Source organism: Trichoderma reesei, assembly GCF_000167675.1.
Source record: "Trichoderma reesei QM6a unplaced genomic scaffold TRIREscaffold_45, whole genome shotgun sequence".
Lineage (NCBI taxonomy): Eukaryota > Fungi > Ascomycota > Sordariomycetes > Hypocreales > Hypocreaceae > Trichoderma > Trichoderma reesei.
In genome coordinates this window covers 16,470-35,395 of record NW_006711192.1, presented here as the reverse complement: position 1 = coordinate 35,395, position 18,926 = coordinate 16,470, and the positions used below count along the sequence as shown (strand labels likewise).

Genomic DNA, 18,926 nt, shown 5'->3' with positions numbered 1-18,926 from the left:
GACAAAACGCCAGCAGCTCCTCACAGCTTGAAAGGCCTCATGTTCATACTCTGCGCTCTCCCGGAGACGGTTCTGTTGGTTTCAACACTTGAATCAGGTGAACTGTGCAGGATGGGGTCGCTAGAGGCAAGACCATGGAGCAACAGTGCCGATCTGGGGAATATGCATTAGGTTGGCCCACGCGCAATGAGGCTGCAGATTGGCGACGCCAGATCGTTATTGCAGACGTACGTTCCCGAGGAGTAGAACCTGGGAGTTGGTGATACTCTCGATGCGCTCTCGAGCATCAACTTCGTTGTGGCATACAAGTACAGGTAGTAGTACACAACGTGCGGTACGGCATTGGATGTTGTGCGACATTGCATCCTGGCTCTGGTTTGTTTCGTCCTTGGCACAAGGCGGGATGGACTGGGGCGTCGAGGACGTGTTCCAGGTTTCTCTCCACCGAGTCCGATTGTGTGGGTAACACCTGGTGGTCGAGACAAGGGATCCAAGCAAGCAAGGAAAGGAATAGTATGCGTAAATCAAAGTTACCCGACCTGATCCTATTCGGTGAGCAGCCCTATCATTAGTCATCTTCCTCGGAGATGGAGAGACATTTAGACACCGAGAAACGAGGATGCCACGGTTACACGTGCGCATTCGACCTGAATTCCTTCCTGGGCTCCTTCGAACGCCCCTTGCGCCTCTCGGTTGTCCTCTACCCAAGGGTGTAACCTACCTACCTCGGTATTGATACAGTATTAGAGGTTTAGATTATCTACCACTGCTGATCCGATGGCCCCGTAAGTCCTGCCTCGATGCATTGAACCCCTTGGCAGAACATGCTAATGGCTGCTGCAGGCTTCATTCTCCCTCCCCTTCCTTTCCGAGTCTGGAATCCATTACAGCGCCACAACATCAGATTTCTCTTGCAAACCTGGCGCTAGAGGCTGTCTAGCGCTGCAAAAACCAAGGAATCGAGAGTTTGACGCCAAATCGCTCTTTAGGACGGTTTGCTCCGCTAAAACCCACTTTTATCCCCGGCACCATCAGAATTGGGGACTTTTGATTGGCCAGAAATCCGGCCGACCAATCTCCGGCAGACTGGCGCACAGCCCTTTCCCGGCGGGAGCTGTGCTTACCTAAGCGTCGTCCCTTGTTCTGGCTGGCTCTGTGCTGGCCTCGGTCGCGTCCGAGTGTCTCTGTCGTGCAGCCAGCCAACCAGCCCAGTGGAAGGCAAGCAAGAGAGCGCTGATCGATCGCCCTTCTTTTTTTCCGTTCCATACCTACCTTACCTTACCATTAAACCTTAACTGCGACTCTATACACGAACGCATGCTGCCGCAGACTTGGCAATCTCGAAGTAGTTGCATCGCCTGCTGTGTCCATCTCAAGAAGCGATAGACTGATTAGAGCCGTCAACTGTCGACCAGAATTCTTCCGTCCATCACCTGCATACAGTTCTACAAACCCTCTGACGACAGACACCACGGCTCGACCGGCTGAGACGATCTTGAAGAGTAGACATTCGTACCTTATGCAGTCCGTTCCTGGCGCTCTCCCAACGCTCACCACTCGTCGCGGGCAGCATGTTGCGTAGGCTTCGATAGAGGCGCAGTCATTCTTGAGGAGGATGTCTTGCCCCGAGCCTGAGCCCTGCCAGCCTGCATCTTCGCTTCGTCCGTTCGCCTTCCGCTGAAAAATGAGAGTCGCCATCCGCGAGCAGCTCGCCGCGCTTGTGCTCTTCGCTGTCCTCCTGTCCCTGGCCATCATCTCCATCCCAACATGGATCTTTGTCCACAACTTCGTCGTCGACGTCGAGTCCGACGGCCTGGCTCTGACCGCCTCGCTCAAGGCGTCCGCCATTGCATCTGAGCTCGCTCTGGCGCAGACCATCTGCCAGACCGTCGCCACGCGCATCCTGCTGCAGCAGGCCTTTATCGACTTCTACAACCAAAACTCGACCAACAAGACGGACCCCTTCGCCAATGCGCGCGCCGACCTCGAGAGCGCCATGGGCACCACCCGCGGCCTCACCGGGCTCCTGCAGGCTCGCCTCTACTCGCGGAACTCGACTGGCGACGGCCACCGAGGCCTGCTGAGCGTCACCGGTGCCGGCGTGGGCAATGCGACCAATAACATTGAGCTCCCCTACCTGACGCCCGACGGCTCCAGGGTCAACCTCAGCGATACCGAGTACGGCTACCCGCTGTCGCTGTACCCCAACATCACGTACACCAATCTCGGATACCCAAACCCCTATGTGCCGTCAACGCCGGCCTATGGTGCCTATGCCTTTCCGAACGTCAATCTGAGCACCGGCGGCGGCCTGGTGCTGGGTCCTCTTGTCGTTAACGAAACCTTCGCCCTCATCTCTCTCACCATCCCCATCCGCTCCTTTGCCATCTCGGGCTTCATCCTCGGCTACTTGACCTTGGTCCTTTCCGCGAGCTCGCTGTCCACCATTCAAGCATCGCCCGAGGGGCTGGGCTCGACTGGCGTTGTCCTACTCGTTGGCCCGGCCAATCCATCCAACCGCTTCAACGTTTCGCAGCCGGCGAGCAACGACACATACTCGCCTACGCAGCCCAGTTTCAAAAACACACCCGTTCGTTTTGTCATACCTCCCGTTCCGGTCCCAGGGCAGTCGGATCGACACTCGTCGCGTAATTACCACTCCGGCAACTATTATGGACGTCCGTTCCCCCTCCATGACTATCCTAGTCTGACAAAGGTATATACCCGCAAGCTCTCGCCATTGAACAATTCCACCGTGGATCTCTCCACCACAAACGAACAGGGCGTGCCTGTCGCCGTAGGTGTCGCTCGCCCCGCAACTACCCTCGTCAATTGGGCGGTAGTCGTGGAAAAGGCCAAGAGCGAAGCTTACCAGCCCATCGACAAGCTGAGAGATATCCTCTTGGGATGCGTCTTTGGAACGGCCGGCCTTATCGCAATCCTCGTGTTTCCCTGCGCGCATCTCAGCGTCTTGTCCATCAGGCGGCTCAAGGCCGCGACGGAAAGGTCCATCAATCCTCCGGGATACGAGGAGTATGACGACGCGTATGATGAAGAACACACAGGCTCGGGAGCTACTAGTTCTAAGCGATCCGACAAGGGCTTCTTCTCTACCGTGAAGCGCAGGATATGGAAGGAGAAGAAGATTCTGCCCATCAGCGAATCCGACGCCCACCGACACGTTTTCAAGATTCCTGGCAGAGTTGAGGTTGGCAAACACTACATCACGGACGAACTCACGGAACTCACGGAGACGTTCAACGAAATGACGGACGAGCTGCTCAAGCAGTACACGCAGCTGGAGGACAAGGTTGCAGAGAGGACGCGGGAGCTTGAGGTGAGCAAGCGAGCGGCAGAGGCTGCCAATGAGAGCAAGACGCTCTTCATCGCCAACATTTCTCACGAGCTCAAGACGCCCCTGAATGGCATCATGGGCATGTGCGCTGTCTGCATGGAAGAGGATGATATTGTACGGATAAAACAGTCGCTCAAAACTCTCTATAGGTCAGGTACGTGGCTTTTCCTTTTGTTTTCTCTTTTATTTTTCCCTCTTCTTCATTTTTTCTTTGCCCTGGGACTCCATCATATCTTTGCCAGCGCTTCCTGTAAACCCAAATCCTCACCCTGCCCGACCGCTCCAGCTAAAAAGAGTTTCCAAAAAAAAAAAAAGAAAAAGAACAGTAGAGGAGGACATGGGGCTGCTCGATGTCTTTGAAGCAACTATAATGTCTTCTTGTGCGACTGTGCTAATCACCTCTTGCAGGAGATTTGCTACTACACCTATTAGAGGATCTCCTCAGCTTTTCCAAGAATCAGATCGGACAACATGTCAGCCTTGAGGAGAGGGAATTTCGGTTGGGTGACATCAAATCGCAAATGCTGTCTATCTTTGATAAGCAGGTGCGCGAGAGCAACATCACATTCACCGTGAGCTTCCTCAGTAGCGAGAATATCGAGCTGAATGGGAGCATGGACCAAAACATGTTGGAGAAGAGGCTGCCGGCTTTGGGTCCTAACGGTATGGGACGTCTGAAGGATGTTTACGTCTGGGGTGACCAGCACAGGATTCTGCAGGTCATGATCAACCTCGTCAACAACAGTCTCAAGTTCACGCCGTCCGGAGGCAAAGTGGAACTTCGCATCCGTTGTGTATGCGAGGTTGACCGGCTGGAGACTGATGTCAGTCGGACTTCGTCTTTGTCCAAGAGTGGCTCTGCAAGAGTCGGGCGAAGCCGTCATAGAGTCAGCTCGGGATCGACACGCTCCACCAACTCCAGGACGACGAATACCTCCACACCACTCAGAAACGGCACTGGTACCGCCCTCGCCATCAATCCCCTGGACCCAAAGGCCACGCCTCACGTTCGCATCCGGGAGCGCTCACCTACTCCGCCGCCGGCAAACGCGAAGCCATACATCTTTGAGTTTGAGGTGGAAGACACGGGACCGGGCATACCTGAGCATATGCAGGACAAGATTTTCGAACCGTTTGTTCAAGGCGACCTTGGACTAAATAAGAAGTTTGGAGGAACAGGCCTGGGTCTAAGCATCTGTTCACAGCTGGCCAAGCTGATGGGCGGGTCGATCACCCTCAAGAGCGCTGTTGGCGTTGGGTCAACGTTCACGATGCAGATACCCCTCAAATACGTCAAGGACCGCCCGCCAAGCACCGCCTCCAGCAGCACAGGATCGAGGCCAACCAGCGTCAGGTCGGTAGTTGGCGAGGGGCCCCGGAGCTCCTTGAATGGATCGGCCTCGCCGCTGCAGGACCCAAAGTCCAAGAGCAGCCCATCTCTGTTAGACAACAAGCTGCCCCGTCTCGTGGGCTTGAGTGCGCCGTTCTTCGCCGCAAAGCCGAACTCCTCTGCCAGTAAGGAGGACCAGACGGCAGCCATTGATAAAGCAATGGCCAACAAGACGGGCAACGGCAAACTGCGCGTCCTTGTTGCTGACGATAATGCGACCAATGTTGAAGTAGTGAGCAGAATGCTCAAGTTGGAGGATGTCTATGACGTGGCCATTGCCAAAGACGGCCAAGAAGCATATGAGCTGGTAAAGGCCAGCATGGAGAAGAACCAGCGGTTTGACGTGATTTTCATGGACATCCAGATGCCCAACGTCGACGGGCTGCAATCGACGCGACTGATTCGCAAAATGGGCTATGTGGCGCCCATCGTTGCGCTTACTGCCTTTTCCGAAGAGAGCAACGTTAAAGAGTGCATAGAATCAGGCATGGACGAATTCTTGAGCAAGCCCATCAGGCGGCCAGCCTTGAAGAAGGTGCTCAAGAAATTTGTCACTATACCGGAGGAGCCAGAGACGACGAATGGCTCGACGAAAGAAAAGGGAACAGGTTTTGATACAACTTCGGCGAACGGGACGGCGAACGGGACGGCAACGGGGATAAACGGGACCGCGCACGGCAACATGAATGGGAAAACAAGGGATTGAAGCATATAGACTAATAATATATTGTGTGTAATAGTAGTTCATGTAATGATACCATTTCCATGTCGCGTTGTTTGACCTTTTGACCCTGTGCGAGCGAAGCTTTGCATACCTATGAGACAAACGCCTGGAAACTCCAATAGAGAAAAAGTCGGTAATTCTTGTGAAGTTGAAACGGGACATTACTGCCTGACCAAACGCTGTTGCGTAACCCAGGCGACCAAAACCACTCCGGTTGGCTGAGTCCCCCGGGTTCTTGACGCTCGCTGAACTGTTGATCTTCGCAGTTCGACCGGGGTTTACAACGCGGATATTGTAATACCCACCGGATTTCAACTGAGCCCCTCCGAACAGTACCGTATTGGTATTGATGCCAAACTGGCTTCCTTCTGCAAAGGTACAGACTCGGCAAATCTTTCGGGATTTTCAGGGTTATACTACCACTTGCTGCAGAGGGTTTCTATAGAAGTATGTCTGCATCACGACTGGAGTGGATGAATTCAGCCGGTGAGCTTCCCCGCCGGATGAATGTTTCTATGGGGGCATGGGTTAAGGGGGGGGGGGGGGGGGCTGCTTTAGAATGAATCGTTATTATCGCATCCCGTCTTTCATCTGCTATAGCGACCCTTCACGAGCCCTAAAGAGGTATATTATGAGCGCTTCAATACATCGACGTTTGTGGTTACGTGGAAGTGTGGCATCTTCTGAACAACACGTTGACTCTCCCTTGTGAGTACCGTTACTTGTGAAGAAATAGAGAGGCAATACATGTGGTTTCGTAGTTATCTACCATGCCTTCCTTTGCTCAGGGCATTGCCCTAGCTCTGACAGTAACATTAAAGTTGTTTGGTTTGACAAACCAGTAGTTCGTTGTCTTCCACTCCCTCTCCTTGTCTTGTAGCTCGAAGTCGAAGTTTCTGATCAGCAATGGGATGAGCTTTGACATTTCCAAATAAGAAATGTGTCGGCCGATGCATGTCCGGGATCCCAAGCCAAACTGCTCTCTATTAATATTTTGATCATTCCTGGCAACATCAACATATTGGTTCACTCACTGGTAGGTAGTATGCAGTCATCTGGGCCAACTTGCGTCCACCCTCCTCTTCGGCCTCCAGCCATCGCTCTGGCCGGAATTCTGCAGCATCATCCCCAAAGACATCTTTGTTGTAATGTGCTGTCCATGTATTTAGACCGATTGAAGTACCTTCGGGAAAGAACTGCCCATTCAGTTCTATGCCGCCCTTGGTGGCGGTTCTCCATAGGGGAAGTCCGGTGGCGGGATGTAGACGTAGTGCTTCCTTCATAACAGCTTGCCAGTATGGCATTTCGAGGCTCTCTTTGAAGCTCAGGTGAGCGCCAACATCAGAAATGAGGTCGACTTCCTCTCTGACTTTGCTCATGACGTGCGGATGTTTGATGAGATAGTATAAGATGGCCGATAGACTAATGGCCGTTGTGTCGGATCCCGCGATGATGTTGGACATGCTCATCATGAAGACATGATAATCAGTCACCTTGGATGGAGCATCTTTATTTTTGATCATCAGTTTCTCCAAGAAGTCGTCGGGAGATCCATCAGTATGTGTTGAAACTGCCTTTGCTTCATTCCTCGCCTGCTCAGCCTTTCTCTGTGAGATTCTCCCTTTCACGTACGCTGCGAGATATGTTCGTCCAGCAGCTCCTCCAACGCCGAAAAAGTTGGCCACCGCGAATATGTACGGATGGAGAGAGGAGTATATGCCAATCAGGGTAGAATACGCAAGGATCTTGTGTAGCGCCTGTAGCAAGCCTGAAACGTCCTCCCCACGATCAAGGAAGCCGAACGGTTTTGAGAAGGTGATATTGCCGATGACGTCGAACGCATAACATTGGAACCAGTGGCCCATGTTGATAGGCTCTCTGCTCTTTGAGAACAAGGACAAGCGATTCAGCAGGACGTCCGCGCACTCATCCACGTATCTCTCGTAGCTGACAAGACTGGACATACTGTACAGCCCCTGAAACACTCTTCTTGTCTGAGCGTGCCTCTTGATATCTTTATCGGGGAACATGGTCCAGGCATCGGGACTGGGATGCTTCCACGCATCATACCAACCTGATTTTGGCAGCTTGGAGCCAATTCCGTACACCGTGTTCACAGCCTCTGGTATATCTATGCTGTACATGTTGGGCGCGAGGCGCACAATTGGGCCGTATTGTTGGTGGAGCTGGATGTTTTCATGTTCAAAGCGGCCGAGGGCAACACGTCTGAAGTACCACAGCCGAGTGAATCTTGCCCACAGAGGGCCTGGAATGTGTCGCGTTGGCGATGTGAAGCTCTTGATAAGGAAGAAGACAAGGCGGGCAACGACCAATAAGCCGCAAGCCGAAACGGCAAGCCTAAAAGTCAACATGGTCCTCTCCTGAAAACCTTGGCTTTAGGAAATGATACTGGAGCCTCGACATTTGCTGAACGAGATCCAGTTTGCCTTTCCTTTATATACCCTGTTTCACCTCTAGCCCACATCAGCTGGGGTGGCTCGAATGCCGAATTACCCCGGATTTGGTCCCGCAGCATGGAGGTCCCGCAGCATGGACTTGAACAAACACCGTGACATTGACTGGTCACAAATCAAAGTGGTGTTGTCGGCTCAGTGGGGAAGCGCGGGAGCGCCTCCATTCCGCCATCCTCAACCAGTAGGAGCCGTTTGTCAGACCTGCAGAAGGCCGATCTCTCTGCCTTGCCGTCACCATTTACCGACTCAATCGGGGATGTTAGTCGTTATGATTGCACTCATGCCTCCTGTACGTGCGACAATCCGGCTCCATTTCGGGGTTTGGGGCGTCACGAGCGTCGGCTCGGCGTTGAAGGAATGTTCGGCGCCGGTTACAATACCTACGACCGTCGCGACGGCTAATCCTGTACCCATCACTCTCGGGCAGCTTCACACGACGGCATTTCGATGAAATCGCCTATCTTTTTTTTCTTTGGCAAATTCTCAAGATGTTTGTTTATCATATCAGTTACCCTGGTCCGTTTCCGATTTCTCAGCACTCTTCTGCCCTGCAGCCTTGCCATTCAGAGATTGTCCGTCGAGACCGTTACCGGCCTCGTCGCCACCTTCACCTTCATCGTTCCATCCCGGTATCAAGTCATTGTCCGCCTCGCCCTCCTGTTCGGGATCCCAGCCCTTCAGTACTCTCGAGGCCGCTGCGCTTCCCACAACAGGCAGCTTTTCGATTCCTAGTTTCTTTGCCGATTCCGGTATTGCATTGGGATCTAGGGCCCCAATCTGAAGCAAGACGCTGGCTTGGTCCCAGTAGACGTGCTCATGATACAATTTCCCACCTCTCATAGTAACAATACTAACTACGAGTATTTGGACTCGCTTTTGGGTGGCCGGGACGCCTGGCAAGATCCAAGGCATCTCTTGTGTATGCTTGAACCGAACGTGGATCTCATCGACGATGCGGTCGGCACCAATGGTTCGAGACACTAGAGTTAGCTTGAGTGACTTGGGGTTCCCAAAATATTGGGAATAGAATTCCTCGAGCTCGTCAGCTCCGATGCCTCCTGTCAAGGTCGGAATGTAAGTGACATGCGGGCTTTTGTGTGTCGTGTAGCTGGACATGGTTGTGTCGAGGCTTCGACTGAGAAATTTCCCTAGGCGAGGCTGTGAGCATTCACAAGTAATCGAGTGGTGTCGTGGCTTGACGATCTACCTTGAACATTTTGTTCCCAGACGTACTCCAAGTCCACCGTCAGGCCGAAAGCCCTCCTCGCCGCTGCCAAACTCCGGCTCCATGCCAAATCGGCGCTTATCGCGTCATACTCGTCTAAATCGTGCTCTGCGAACCCAGGCTGTGCTTGGTAAGTATAGCTTGGATACGCGAGTCGAAGCAGACCGCCGGTGCCCATTCCTGGTTGGATTGTCCTGCGACTTGTACGCCGTTTGCCTTGGATGCCGACCATTTGCGACTGGACTGTGACATCGACGTCTTCTCCACCGATTAGATGCACGAGAGCTGATATGTTGTTTGGAAAGCGACCTTTTGGGTCGGGGATCGCGGTCGGGTAATAAGCGATGAGCAATTTGATCTTGAAGTCGGGGTTGTTGTCCATGATGTGGTAATGCTGAAGACACATGGCAGCAGCATCGCCATATGCTAGTACCATGGATCCAGATCCATCTTAGCTCTTGTCTCAGAACACTTGTTTCCACGTGTTTTCGCCTCACCTACGATACCAAAGGTCTCGAATGTGGTTGTCTCATTTCCTTTGAGGCCCTTGAGCTTTTTCAAGTATTCGTCTCCCCCATTTCCCATGGGAAGATACTGGACGTCAAATCCTTCGGCCTGCCACTCCGCAATAGTCACGGCATCGAAGTCATCGCTCTCCGCAGTAATGTACAATCTAGGGGGTTGCCGCGGGAAGTCTTGCGAGAGAAAGTTTGGGTCTTTGTGGTCTGAGACGTTCTGCGACAAGATGCGTGCGTTCCGCCCTTCTGCTTCGGGAACGGCGGCCTTTATCAATTTTGCAGTGTCCATGTTCATTTTGATGACTGTGGCAGCGGAAAGCGGACAACTGAAGCAATACAGGCTGCTACCGGCTGCTGCCAAACGGTGCAAGAAGCTCTCATTGCTCGGGGGGGACGGTCGCCAGCATTAAATAGATATTGACGCAACCATTCGTAATACACGGCCCATGACGTCAGGGCTATCGTGTACCAGTGCTGCTTGAAGCATCATTAGACGATTTGGTGTTGTTCGGTTTGCTGATCATACCCTTTTAGGTGCAATCTAGTCATAGGTACCGTGAAAATGAATGCGCTAAACGTTTGGGCCTGTTCAAGCTATACGTGTATTGAATGGTTGTTATTGTGCTGGGGCATATAGGCTCTATTTCATGCGGAGACTTCTAGATGCATGAAGGACGAGATAGCTGAGAGAGAAGATGGATTGGTAGGATAACTATATTAAAATATTATGCTATTGTTCACAAAAGACCACCATATTGCCAAGTAATAGCTAGACTCGGTAGAAAGCCCAGGAGATACTCGGATCTACTGGCAGCAGCATCAGACCAGCACGAATGTCTCTTCCCGTTTGGCCTCGTGCTGAAAGATCTCACCATCCATGAATCCATCGCAATAGGCCTCACCAAGATACTCATACTTCATCTCATGAATGCCACCATACTGCAGTCTCAGGATATGTGGTGTTGTTCCACCACGGAATATAACAATGCGGTCGCCCGCCTGCATACTCACAGGTCCTAGACCTACATAACCATCTGTTGTCCGAAACAGCTTCCGACCGAGATTCTTGAGCAAGTTCGATGTGAAAACACCCATGTCGGGGCTTAGGCTGACGTCTGCACTGAGCCCGAGCTTTTCGACGCTCCCAGGGTCTGGCCGCAGCTTTATCCTTTGAAAGCGCCGACGGTATACGAGGACTTTTGATGCATACCAAGCTCTTGCTGAAGCGATACACAGACCAGTCATGTCCACGACGAAATCTCGGAGAGCCCGACCTGCAATGTGACCAGCTAAGACTGGATTGAGTGCCCATGTTCGTAGACTCTCCATTTCAGACATTGGTTGCCAATACCAGGGGACGATCCCTATTGTTCGATAGATGCGCGTGATATGATACGACGCAATTGTCTCGTCTGATCTGATGAGTCGTTCTCCAAGGCTATGACAAGCGCTATGCAGGGCTTGGAGTCTTTCAATGCCAGCAACTGCGCCGAGTCTTTCTGTAAAATGGCGATAAGAAAGGCCGGAGTCGCACAAACGCAATTGCATTCCAAGCTCCACATCTGCAGCGGACAAAGAGAAATCTCTTCTTCTAGCTGTGCCAACAGCCCGTCGAGCGAACCTTGACGCTTCGTCGAAGAATAACTTGGCCGAACGATAATCGATTTCCTCATGTACTTTTGTATTGGGCTGTGCCTGCTGCAGCCTTTGTCCCACCTCCTGAATCTCGCCCACAAGGATGCCCTTGATAGCAATCCGCGGCTGCGACCCCTCGAGTCGAATAGGAGCCTCCCCCATGGGTCCTCCGGCGTTCGATGTTGGCTCTCCCAAAGCTACATACCGTATGGGTATCGACAGATCCATGGCCCAGTCAGGCACCCAAGAGGGTAAGCCTTGGGTTTTCCTGGGATGCTGGTTGAACAGCAAAATGTCGACGCTTTCTTGCAGAAGTATCTCCGCGATCTCAGAGTACATCTGCACGACTTGGGCGTCATAGTCCACGCGGACCTTTCTTTTCACAGCGTCGTCAATTGCTGCGAGGCCCAACAAGCCAAAAATGCGGTCCTGCTCCAATGTTGCCCCGATTTTCATAAGATGATGGTTGACGTTGTACTTCAGAATGAGGTCGTGCAAGCCCCGTCGTTTCATTGTTTGATGAATGGCCTTTCGTTCTTGAAAAATGCGATTCAGCCCACCCATCTTTCCAAAGAGAGCATCTCGCTCCCTAAGCACACGCTGGGGCACTGCTTTGTCTAAATTGCGCACCCAGTGCGTGTTGTATATACTGTAGAATAGGGAGCTGGCTCGGAAGCAGTCGAAGCAGAGAGACTTCTTGCCGCACACGAAAATGACGGATGGTGCCAAGCATGCCTCTTGGATAACCCACAGTCGGTTGAACCAGTTTCGATCAAGTACATCGGCAAAGCCGCTCAGTGGGAAACGATCTCCGTATCTTGCAATCAAGTCTAACAGATCATCACGGTCTTCGCGCTGTTCTTCATTTACCGGCATTGTTGGATCCATCACGGCATCAAAGACGTGCATAAATTGACTGACCCGAGGTCCCATAACCCTGCTCAGCACTCCTTCTGAGCAAATTTGACGGACAACATCAAAGTACCGGTCAGATGCTCGAGTAGACGGACCCAACCAAACGAGAGTGCGGGCGCTGTTCATATAAATGTCTTGCATAAGCGATACTTGGTGGCTCTTTTCGTTCTTGTCCTTTTGGTTGATGCTAATTTGGTCGATAAAGATGCGGTCCGTCATGTTCTGAGTACCCAAGTGGAAGAGGGCATTCTCGAGTGCTGGAAAAATGAACAGCTTGCGGGAGCCGCTGTCTGTTTCGACGATGACTTGCCGATTTGGCTCTCCCTGCCCCGCCGGCACGTTCCAGGAGTACGAGAGAGCATCATAACGAGCGCTTGTGTCGATATCAGCCTCTAGAACTCTGATGCGGATGGTGCCAAAGGTGCCTGGGATGATGGAGGGTTTTGGCGGCAGAAGCTGAACCAAGCGAAAGGCCCTTTTGGCGGGAGAGAGTGGCGAGTATTCGTACGGCTCGAGTGGCTTCAGCTCGAAGAGCGACATGCTGTTCGACGATATGGGCAAATGTCTCACAATAACTTACGGAAGCCGCGTGTGCGTGTCGGTTCGACGATGCTTCTTTTTAAGCAAGAGCCATGCCGCCAGTTGTCTGGCTCTCTGTTCAGCTCATGCATCTCAGCCGCAATATTGGCGGCTTGGCAGAGACCAGCATGCGAAGGTTTGCAAGCGCCATCGCAGATATGCTTAGAGTAGTATCAGTTTTTGTGGACGAATTAAGGTTAATCTGAACATTATTTATTTTCTTCTCTTTCCTGCCTAGCCTCGTAGATGTGGAGAGAGCAGTGTGGTGACCGTAGAACAAATGCTGTTGGTCCGTCATCACAGGGAAGCAGCTTGGAAGTAGCCTGATGATGACGACCTACCTCCTACTATCAGGTACCTTACTCCCTTACGTGAATCGGCTCGCCATTTCGGTTCTACCGGCGAATGGGAGACTTCGGGTACGTGCAGCATCGGGGTAGGTTCTCACGACGTCGCGATGTTCATAGCTACACCAGATTACTAATTCTTTCTATTCCTTGTCACAACCTGTGGCTACAGACATCCGCCTTGGGTACCCAATCCTCATGCTCTTTCTAGGGCAATAGCTTCCCTGCGACTCACACTCTGAGGATCAAAGTACGGCTTCTCGCCGAGGCTCACAGCCCTTGATCCGGTGCGCTCTCCAAGGCCCTCATTGATGTAGTCCGGAGTGGCGGCGTGGTAGACGCTGCGGTTGTCCCAGATAGCCAAATCGTTCACATTCTGCCATCGGTTGCGGACCTGCAAGTCGTGGTTTTCCACAATCAAGCGGACGAACCAGTCCAAGAAGTGCTTCGACTCGTCTTCCGTCAGGCCGTGGATGTACTGGACGTGGTGGCCGACAGCAAAGACACTCTTCCATCCGGTAACGGGGTTGGTACGAATAACTGGGTGAATGGCTTCGAGAACATCGCCGACGTTTTCGGGGGCTCCTCGGGGAGTGGAAAAGAGAGAAAAGCCGTTCTTATCAGCGGCCTCTTTGAAGCCAGGCTGTGCGTAGTAGGCAGTCAAGCCATCCAAGAAATTTTGCAACGGCTTGGAGATACGATCATAAAGCTCATATCCAGAGGCCCATAGTGTATCTGACGAAGAGCATGTTAGCTGGTCGGGAAATAACCTGAAGACACGGTATGGTAGGGGTCTAATCACCTCCTCCCGTCTTCGGCAGCTCTGTCAATCTCAACAAAGCATAGTCGCTCGGAATGGGCTCAAAAGTGATGTCAGAATGCCACTGTCCCTTTTGGCTCTGGCGCTTGCTAGACTTGAGATAGCGGTCCGAGTAAATCTTCTTCGCCTGTTCAGACGAGATGACGCTGATCTCATCGTCTCCCGTGCCGCTACCACGGGCGCCGTTATGGACTGGGTGAATATGTAACCCAGACGTAGCCGGCTTCCCGCTCAGCTCTCCAAGGCGTTGGACGAGCTCCTTCTGGAGATCATTGGTAATGTTGTCCTGCTTGCGGAAGAAGACGACGCCTCGTTGAGAGACTTGGGAGCCTTGTTAGCGAGAAGACTGCTTGAGCAGAAGGTGACGAAGACGATTGCAAGGTCATACTTGTGATGGCCAAATCCCTCAGTAGCTCATCAGAGTTGGGTGCCCTCAGCCATTCGGCAAGGTCGACATCGGCAAATTCTCTTCCAATGACTGGCGTGACATCGAACTGCTTGAACTGATCGAGGACTCCGCTCAACTTCAAGGGCTCCCGGTGTCCGGTCTCGAGGGTTGGCAGGGCTGGCGTCTTGAGGTCCGCAACCGGCTTCTGCTTGAGGTTCTCCGTGACTTGTGTCACGGTCTCTGTAACAGATGGTGCCATTTTTCTGCTTTGCGTTGATCAATATTGTAGTATTTTAGATGAGAGTCAGTCTTGTTTGTGGACTGAGAGGTCTAGTATCCCATTGCCTTGATGTATGCTGAGACGGGTGAAGAGGCGAGATTTCGGCACCATATAAATATTCCAATGAGCAATGAGAATACTCTGTAATGTTACAACGTTCTTGACGACTGAATTATGCAACACTGCCTATAATTTCATCATCTCCAACCCCTGATATTGCGTGTCGCTTATCACTGTTGATTGGTAAGTAGGAACGGTATCACACTGCCTCAGAGCCATGCGTGATAGCTCAGCTCCGGAAGTCGGTCACCCAAATGGGTGGTAATTAATCTCAATCTACTGGCAGACCCTTCGTCTTGACCATTGGCTTCACGGCTTATCGGTGGTTCTGATATATAGCATCAAGGGTGGTGTCTTCCCCGCGATTGCGTGCCGAACCGCAGTTTGACGCGATTCTAGTATGCGATCACGAACGCAACATCGCGCAATCCCACGGATCATCGCGACATAATGAGCGATGATGCGAGCGAGGAGAACAGATTCCGTTGAGCTAGTTCGACCAACTGCGCAACTGAAGGTGCATCATTGGACAGTGTCGACGGGGACGATGTCCGACCCCCAGAAGCGAGGTGCAAACCTGACATGAGATCCACTTTCAGTCAGCGGCCGAATAGTACTCGTATATTCTCTCACTGGCTTTTGAGATAGGAGAATCACCATGTTCGATCAACTTCAACAAGCATACTTTGATCTCCTGATGCCAGCACGGGAGGGATTGCATAGTCAAAACCATAGAAGACCGACCACAGGGCAATGCAACAACTGCCCCTCACAAGACCAACCCTTTAGTTTAAAGCTAGATGCATCAATTCTCATCCATTTCTCAATACTAGTGTCTGACATGCTATCACATGATGTCTATCCAACGTCCGATCCTCATCTCAGTTTTCTAAAGTGCTAATTGTCCGTTTGCAGTTCCGGGTAGCAGAGATCAGTTACTGTACTCACACAAACATACCTAATGGAGCAAAAGCGAGTCAAGGTACACTCATAGCTATGCCTATGTCGAACGACATACAGTTCGTTAATTTTCACAAAAATCTCTTATCGCGAGCCAACAACCTCTCCTTGTGTCAAGCCGCAGTTATTGCTGTTAACCAACAGCAGTGGAGTCAGCTCTTGTTATGAGTGCTGCGCCAGGTTAGGTAGTTCTTAAAACAATGTTTCGTGTCGGAACTTCATGATCCGGCGCTGTTAGCCACCTATCAGCGCTAACTCACTAAATCCCTGGCTAAATATAGCGAAGGTAGAAAAAAGAAAAACCAACCAATGGATAGATCATGCACTACGGATACTGGAGGCTGCTTTTCCTTTTACTGATACTTATCCATCAGTAGCCGATGGCTATGCTGACTGGGCTCGAGCTCCGGAAGGTATGGTAGCCGGATGAGATCTCGAAATAGCATTCTGAAGGCTTATATTGTCGAAGGCTTGGAGGCGATGCTTGAGAAGGTCATCGAAATTCATTAGAAATATATAAAGTTGAGAATGCTCTGCAATCAGCAAGATATAATCATCACCACACTCAGCTCATACGCTTAACAGTTATTTTCAAAATACACTATTTACCGACTCACAGCACTAGCAAAAGTGCCATCTAAAGCGCCCATCCATATCCTTTCGACCCTTTGAAACAGCCGCAATTCACGTCGAGATACAGTCAATATGAAGACCTTCGTTACTGCTGTTGGCTCCATCGCCATGCTCCTGACCTCAGTCAGCGCTCTTCCCAAGGCCATGATTCCTCGTCAAACCGACAGCTGCTTTGTCCGCTTGAAGAACGGTGATGGCGATGCGTCCGTCGGTGCCAGCATCCCCGCGGATACACTATTTTCCACCGCCAATAACCGCCAGCTTAGTGCTGGCGTAAATGCACAAGCTGTCACTCCTGGTTGTGTTTGCCAGGCCTTCAGTGATGCAGCAGGTACTCTCAAGCTCGGCGGTATCTTCGACGACCAAACGTTGGTCAGCTTTACAGACGCTTCTAGCGGAGAGGTTGATTCGCAGATCGACCAGGCCGTCTCCATTGGCTCATTCTGCTGCGTTACAACTCCCCACACTGCGCCCATTTGCTCCGGTGCGAGCACGCCACCTCCTCCCCCTCCCGCTGGGACTGTTCGTGTGCAGATCAACTCGGCAGATGATTCAGCGTCGCAGATTGAGGTCCCAGTGGATGGCTCGCCTTTTGAAGTGTCTTTTGGCATTGCCGATGCTGCGGAAATTGTTGACATCGAGGGCTCGAACAGGGCTACCTGCCAAGCCTTTTCTGATGTCGCGGGCACTGCCACGGTTGGAAGGCCCTTCAGTACTGATTTGGTGTCTCTGAACGGCGGGGCAGCTGTCAGCATCCTGTCCCTTCGCTGCAAATCGACATCGTAGGGGAGATAATCCCCCCTTTTCCTGCAATTATACATCACATAGAGGTTATAGAAGGAATCCCATAGAACTTGGGAGGTATAGGGAACACCGGAGTTTTCTGAACTTGGGAATATGGGACTTAGGGCTCAACGAATTGCAATTAACGCACGTACAATGGACGTATATTTGATAAAACATGCCTGGTCATGACAGTGATGCTATACTCTGACTTCAGTAATGATGCCATCTATGTGACCAAATTCGCTAGGATCTCTTGGCTAAGCTCTGTCCCTTATCCTCCATAGCCTTTCCGTACTTCTTGAGCCGAATTGCATTGACACTGATAAATCCAGTCGTGTCCTTTGGCGAGAAATCACCAATCTCGTCCATGGAGCTTTCGCTTGCATCATACAGCTTGGCGGTCTCAGACCACCGCCCAAGAACGCTAAAGGAACCCTTGTAAGCCCGGCATCTCACTCCGCCATTCACATCTTCCTGCGAAGCAACGATGCTCTTGGAAAGAAACGCGCGCTCAGGCGAGAAATAGAGCCCATTGTACAGCAGCTTTGCGTAGTTGAAGGTGACAAATTGGTCACGCAGAGCGCGGACTTCACGGTCCAGCACGAGGCCTTCTAGATCGACGTGGGCGGCCCGTAGCATAGTCAGACCGGGCGTTTCGTAACAGCCGCGGGACTTCAATCCGATGAAGCGGTTCTCGACAATGTCCAGTCGTCCGACGCCGTTTCTGCGCGCAATGGTGTTGGCAGTCAGAAAGAGGTCAACGGAGTCTGTGACGACCTTTCCGCCCTCATACTCGAGCTTGACTGGGAGGCCCTTCTCAAAAATGACGGTAAAGTTTTCAGGCTGATCAGGGGCTTCCCTCGGATCGACAGTCAGTTGCCACATGTTATCTGGAGGACTGGTGTTTGGGTCCTCCAGGATGCCGGCTTCATAGCTATAATGGGCGAGGTTCTCGTCCATGCTCCACGGCTTGCTCTTGGTGCTCCTGACGGGAATGTCCATAGCCTTGGCATAGTCAAGCAGGTCGTTGCGGCCTTTGAACTTTTCATAGAAGACAGGATCGCGCCAAGGCGCAATGACGGTGATGGAGGGCTGGAGAGCGTAGAAAGCAAGTTCAAACCGAATCTGGTCGTTGCCCTTGCCTGTGCATCCATGAGACACGGCGAAACAGCCTTCCTTTTGCGCAATGGCAATCTGTGCTCGTGCTGTCACGGGACGTGCAAGTGATGTGCCGAGGAGGTAAACATTCTCGTAGATGGCGTTGCATTGGATTGCAGGGAAGCACTGCTCTTCGATGAACTACAGAAGAGGGAACGATCAGTACCGACCTCTTGATTGGCGAAAAGGCGCTGCGAGTGACGGAGCGTATACTTACTTCTCTGCGAAGATCCTCAATGTAGACCTTGCTGGCGCCAATCTTGAGCGCCTTCTCTCTGACAGCGTCAAAATCTTCTTCCTGGCCAATGTTGGCCGTAAAGGTGATGACCTCGTATCCTTCTTCCTAGAGAGCGTCTCAGCCCGACGCACCAAGCATGAGAATGAGAGCCGTGGGCAATGACTCACCAACAAGTACTTCAAAATGCAGCTCGTGTCTAAGCCGCCAGAGTAAGCGAGGCACACCTTTTGTTTGGCCATGTTCGTTCAAGGGCGGTATGGCTCGCTGATGTGAATGTTGATGATGGAGGCGTGTGTGAGGATGTGCAGAGTCCCAAGAAACGGCTACGAGTGAGGGGAACGAGGGTGCACGGTTGCTTGGGCCATTCTTGCACGAATGAATTGGAAACTAGTTGGGTCTTGTTATCCTCATGACGTATCGCTCGCTGTTAACATTGTCTGT

The 18,926-nt window shown here is 51.9% G+C and overlaps 6 protein-coding genes across 6 annotated transcripts; 1 reads left to right on the top strand and 5 right to left on the bottom strand.

The window, feature by feature from the left end:
* Positions 1–1,684: 1,684 nt before the first annotated feature.
* TRIREDRAFT_70943 (histidine kinase) lies at positions 1,685–5,451 on the top strand (the record flags this gene model as incomplete). Its single annotated transcript, XM_006969854.1, has 2 exons — positions 1,685–3,509; positions 3,764–5,451. 2 exons carry the CDS (start codon positions 1,685–1,687, stop codon positions 5,449–5,451), a joined length of 3,513 nt encoding a protein of 1,170 aa, XP_006969916.1.
* Positions 5,452–6,482: 1,031 nt separating this feature from the next.
* On the bottom strand, positions 6,483–7,841 carry TRIREDRAFT_70956 (uncharacterized protein; the record flags this gene model as incomplete). The annotated part of the gene is made up of 1 exon (XM_006969846.1): positions 6,483–7,841. The coding sequence occupies one exon, from the start codon at positions 7,839–7,841 to the stop codon at positions 6,483–6,485; it is 1,359 nt and encodes a 452-aa protein (XP_006969908.1).
* Positions 7,842–8,447: 606 nt separating this feature from the next.
* Positions 8,448–9,981, bottom strand: TRIREDRAFT_70961 (uncharacterized protein; the record flags this gene model as incomplete). Its single annotated transcript, XM_006969845.1, has 3 exons — positions 8,448–9,091; positions 9,151–9,594; positions 9,666–9,981. 3 exons carry the CDS (start codon positions 9,979–9,981, stop codon positions 8,448–8,450), a joined length of 1,404 nt encoding a protein of 467 aa, XP_006969907.1.
* A 524-nt stretch (positions 9,982–10,505) lies between these two features.
* TRIREDRAFT_112568 (uncharacterized protein) lies at positions 10,506–12,776 on the bottom strand (the record flags this gene model as incomplete). Its single annotated transcript, XM_006969844.1, has 2 exons — positions 10,506–10,685; positions 10,800–12,776. The coding sequence occupies 2 exons, from the start codon at positions 12,774–12,776 to the stop codon at positions 10,506–10,508; spliced, it is 2,157 nt and encodes a 718-aa protein (XP_006969906.1).
* Positions 12,777–13,358: 582 nt separating this feature from the next.
* On the bottom strand, positions 13,359–14,629 carry TRIREDRAFT_112567 (uncharacterized protein; the record flags this gene model as incomplete). Its single annotated transcript, XM_006969843.1, has 3 exons — positions 13,359–13,897; positions 13,965–14,303; positions 14,371–14,629. 3 exons carry the CDS (start codon positions 14,627–14,629, stop codon positions 13,359–13,361), a joined length of 1,137 nt encoding a protein of 378 aa, XP_006969905.1.
* Positions 14,630–17,287: 2,658 nt separating this feature from the next.
* On the bottom strand, positions 17,288–18,727 carry TRIREDRAFT_82619 (arginosuccinate synthetase-like protein; the record flags this gene model as incomplete). The annotated part of the gene is made up of 3 exons (XM_006969842.1): positions 17,288–18,388; positions 18,465–18,590; positions 18,653–18,727. 3 exons carry the CDS (start codon positions 18,722–18,724, stop codon positions 17,333–17,335), a joined length of 1,254 nt encoding a protein of 417 aa, XP_006969904.1. The 3' UTR covers positions 17,288–17,332.
* Between the last annotated feature and the right edge of the window lie 199 nt (positions 18,728–18,926).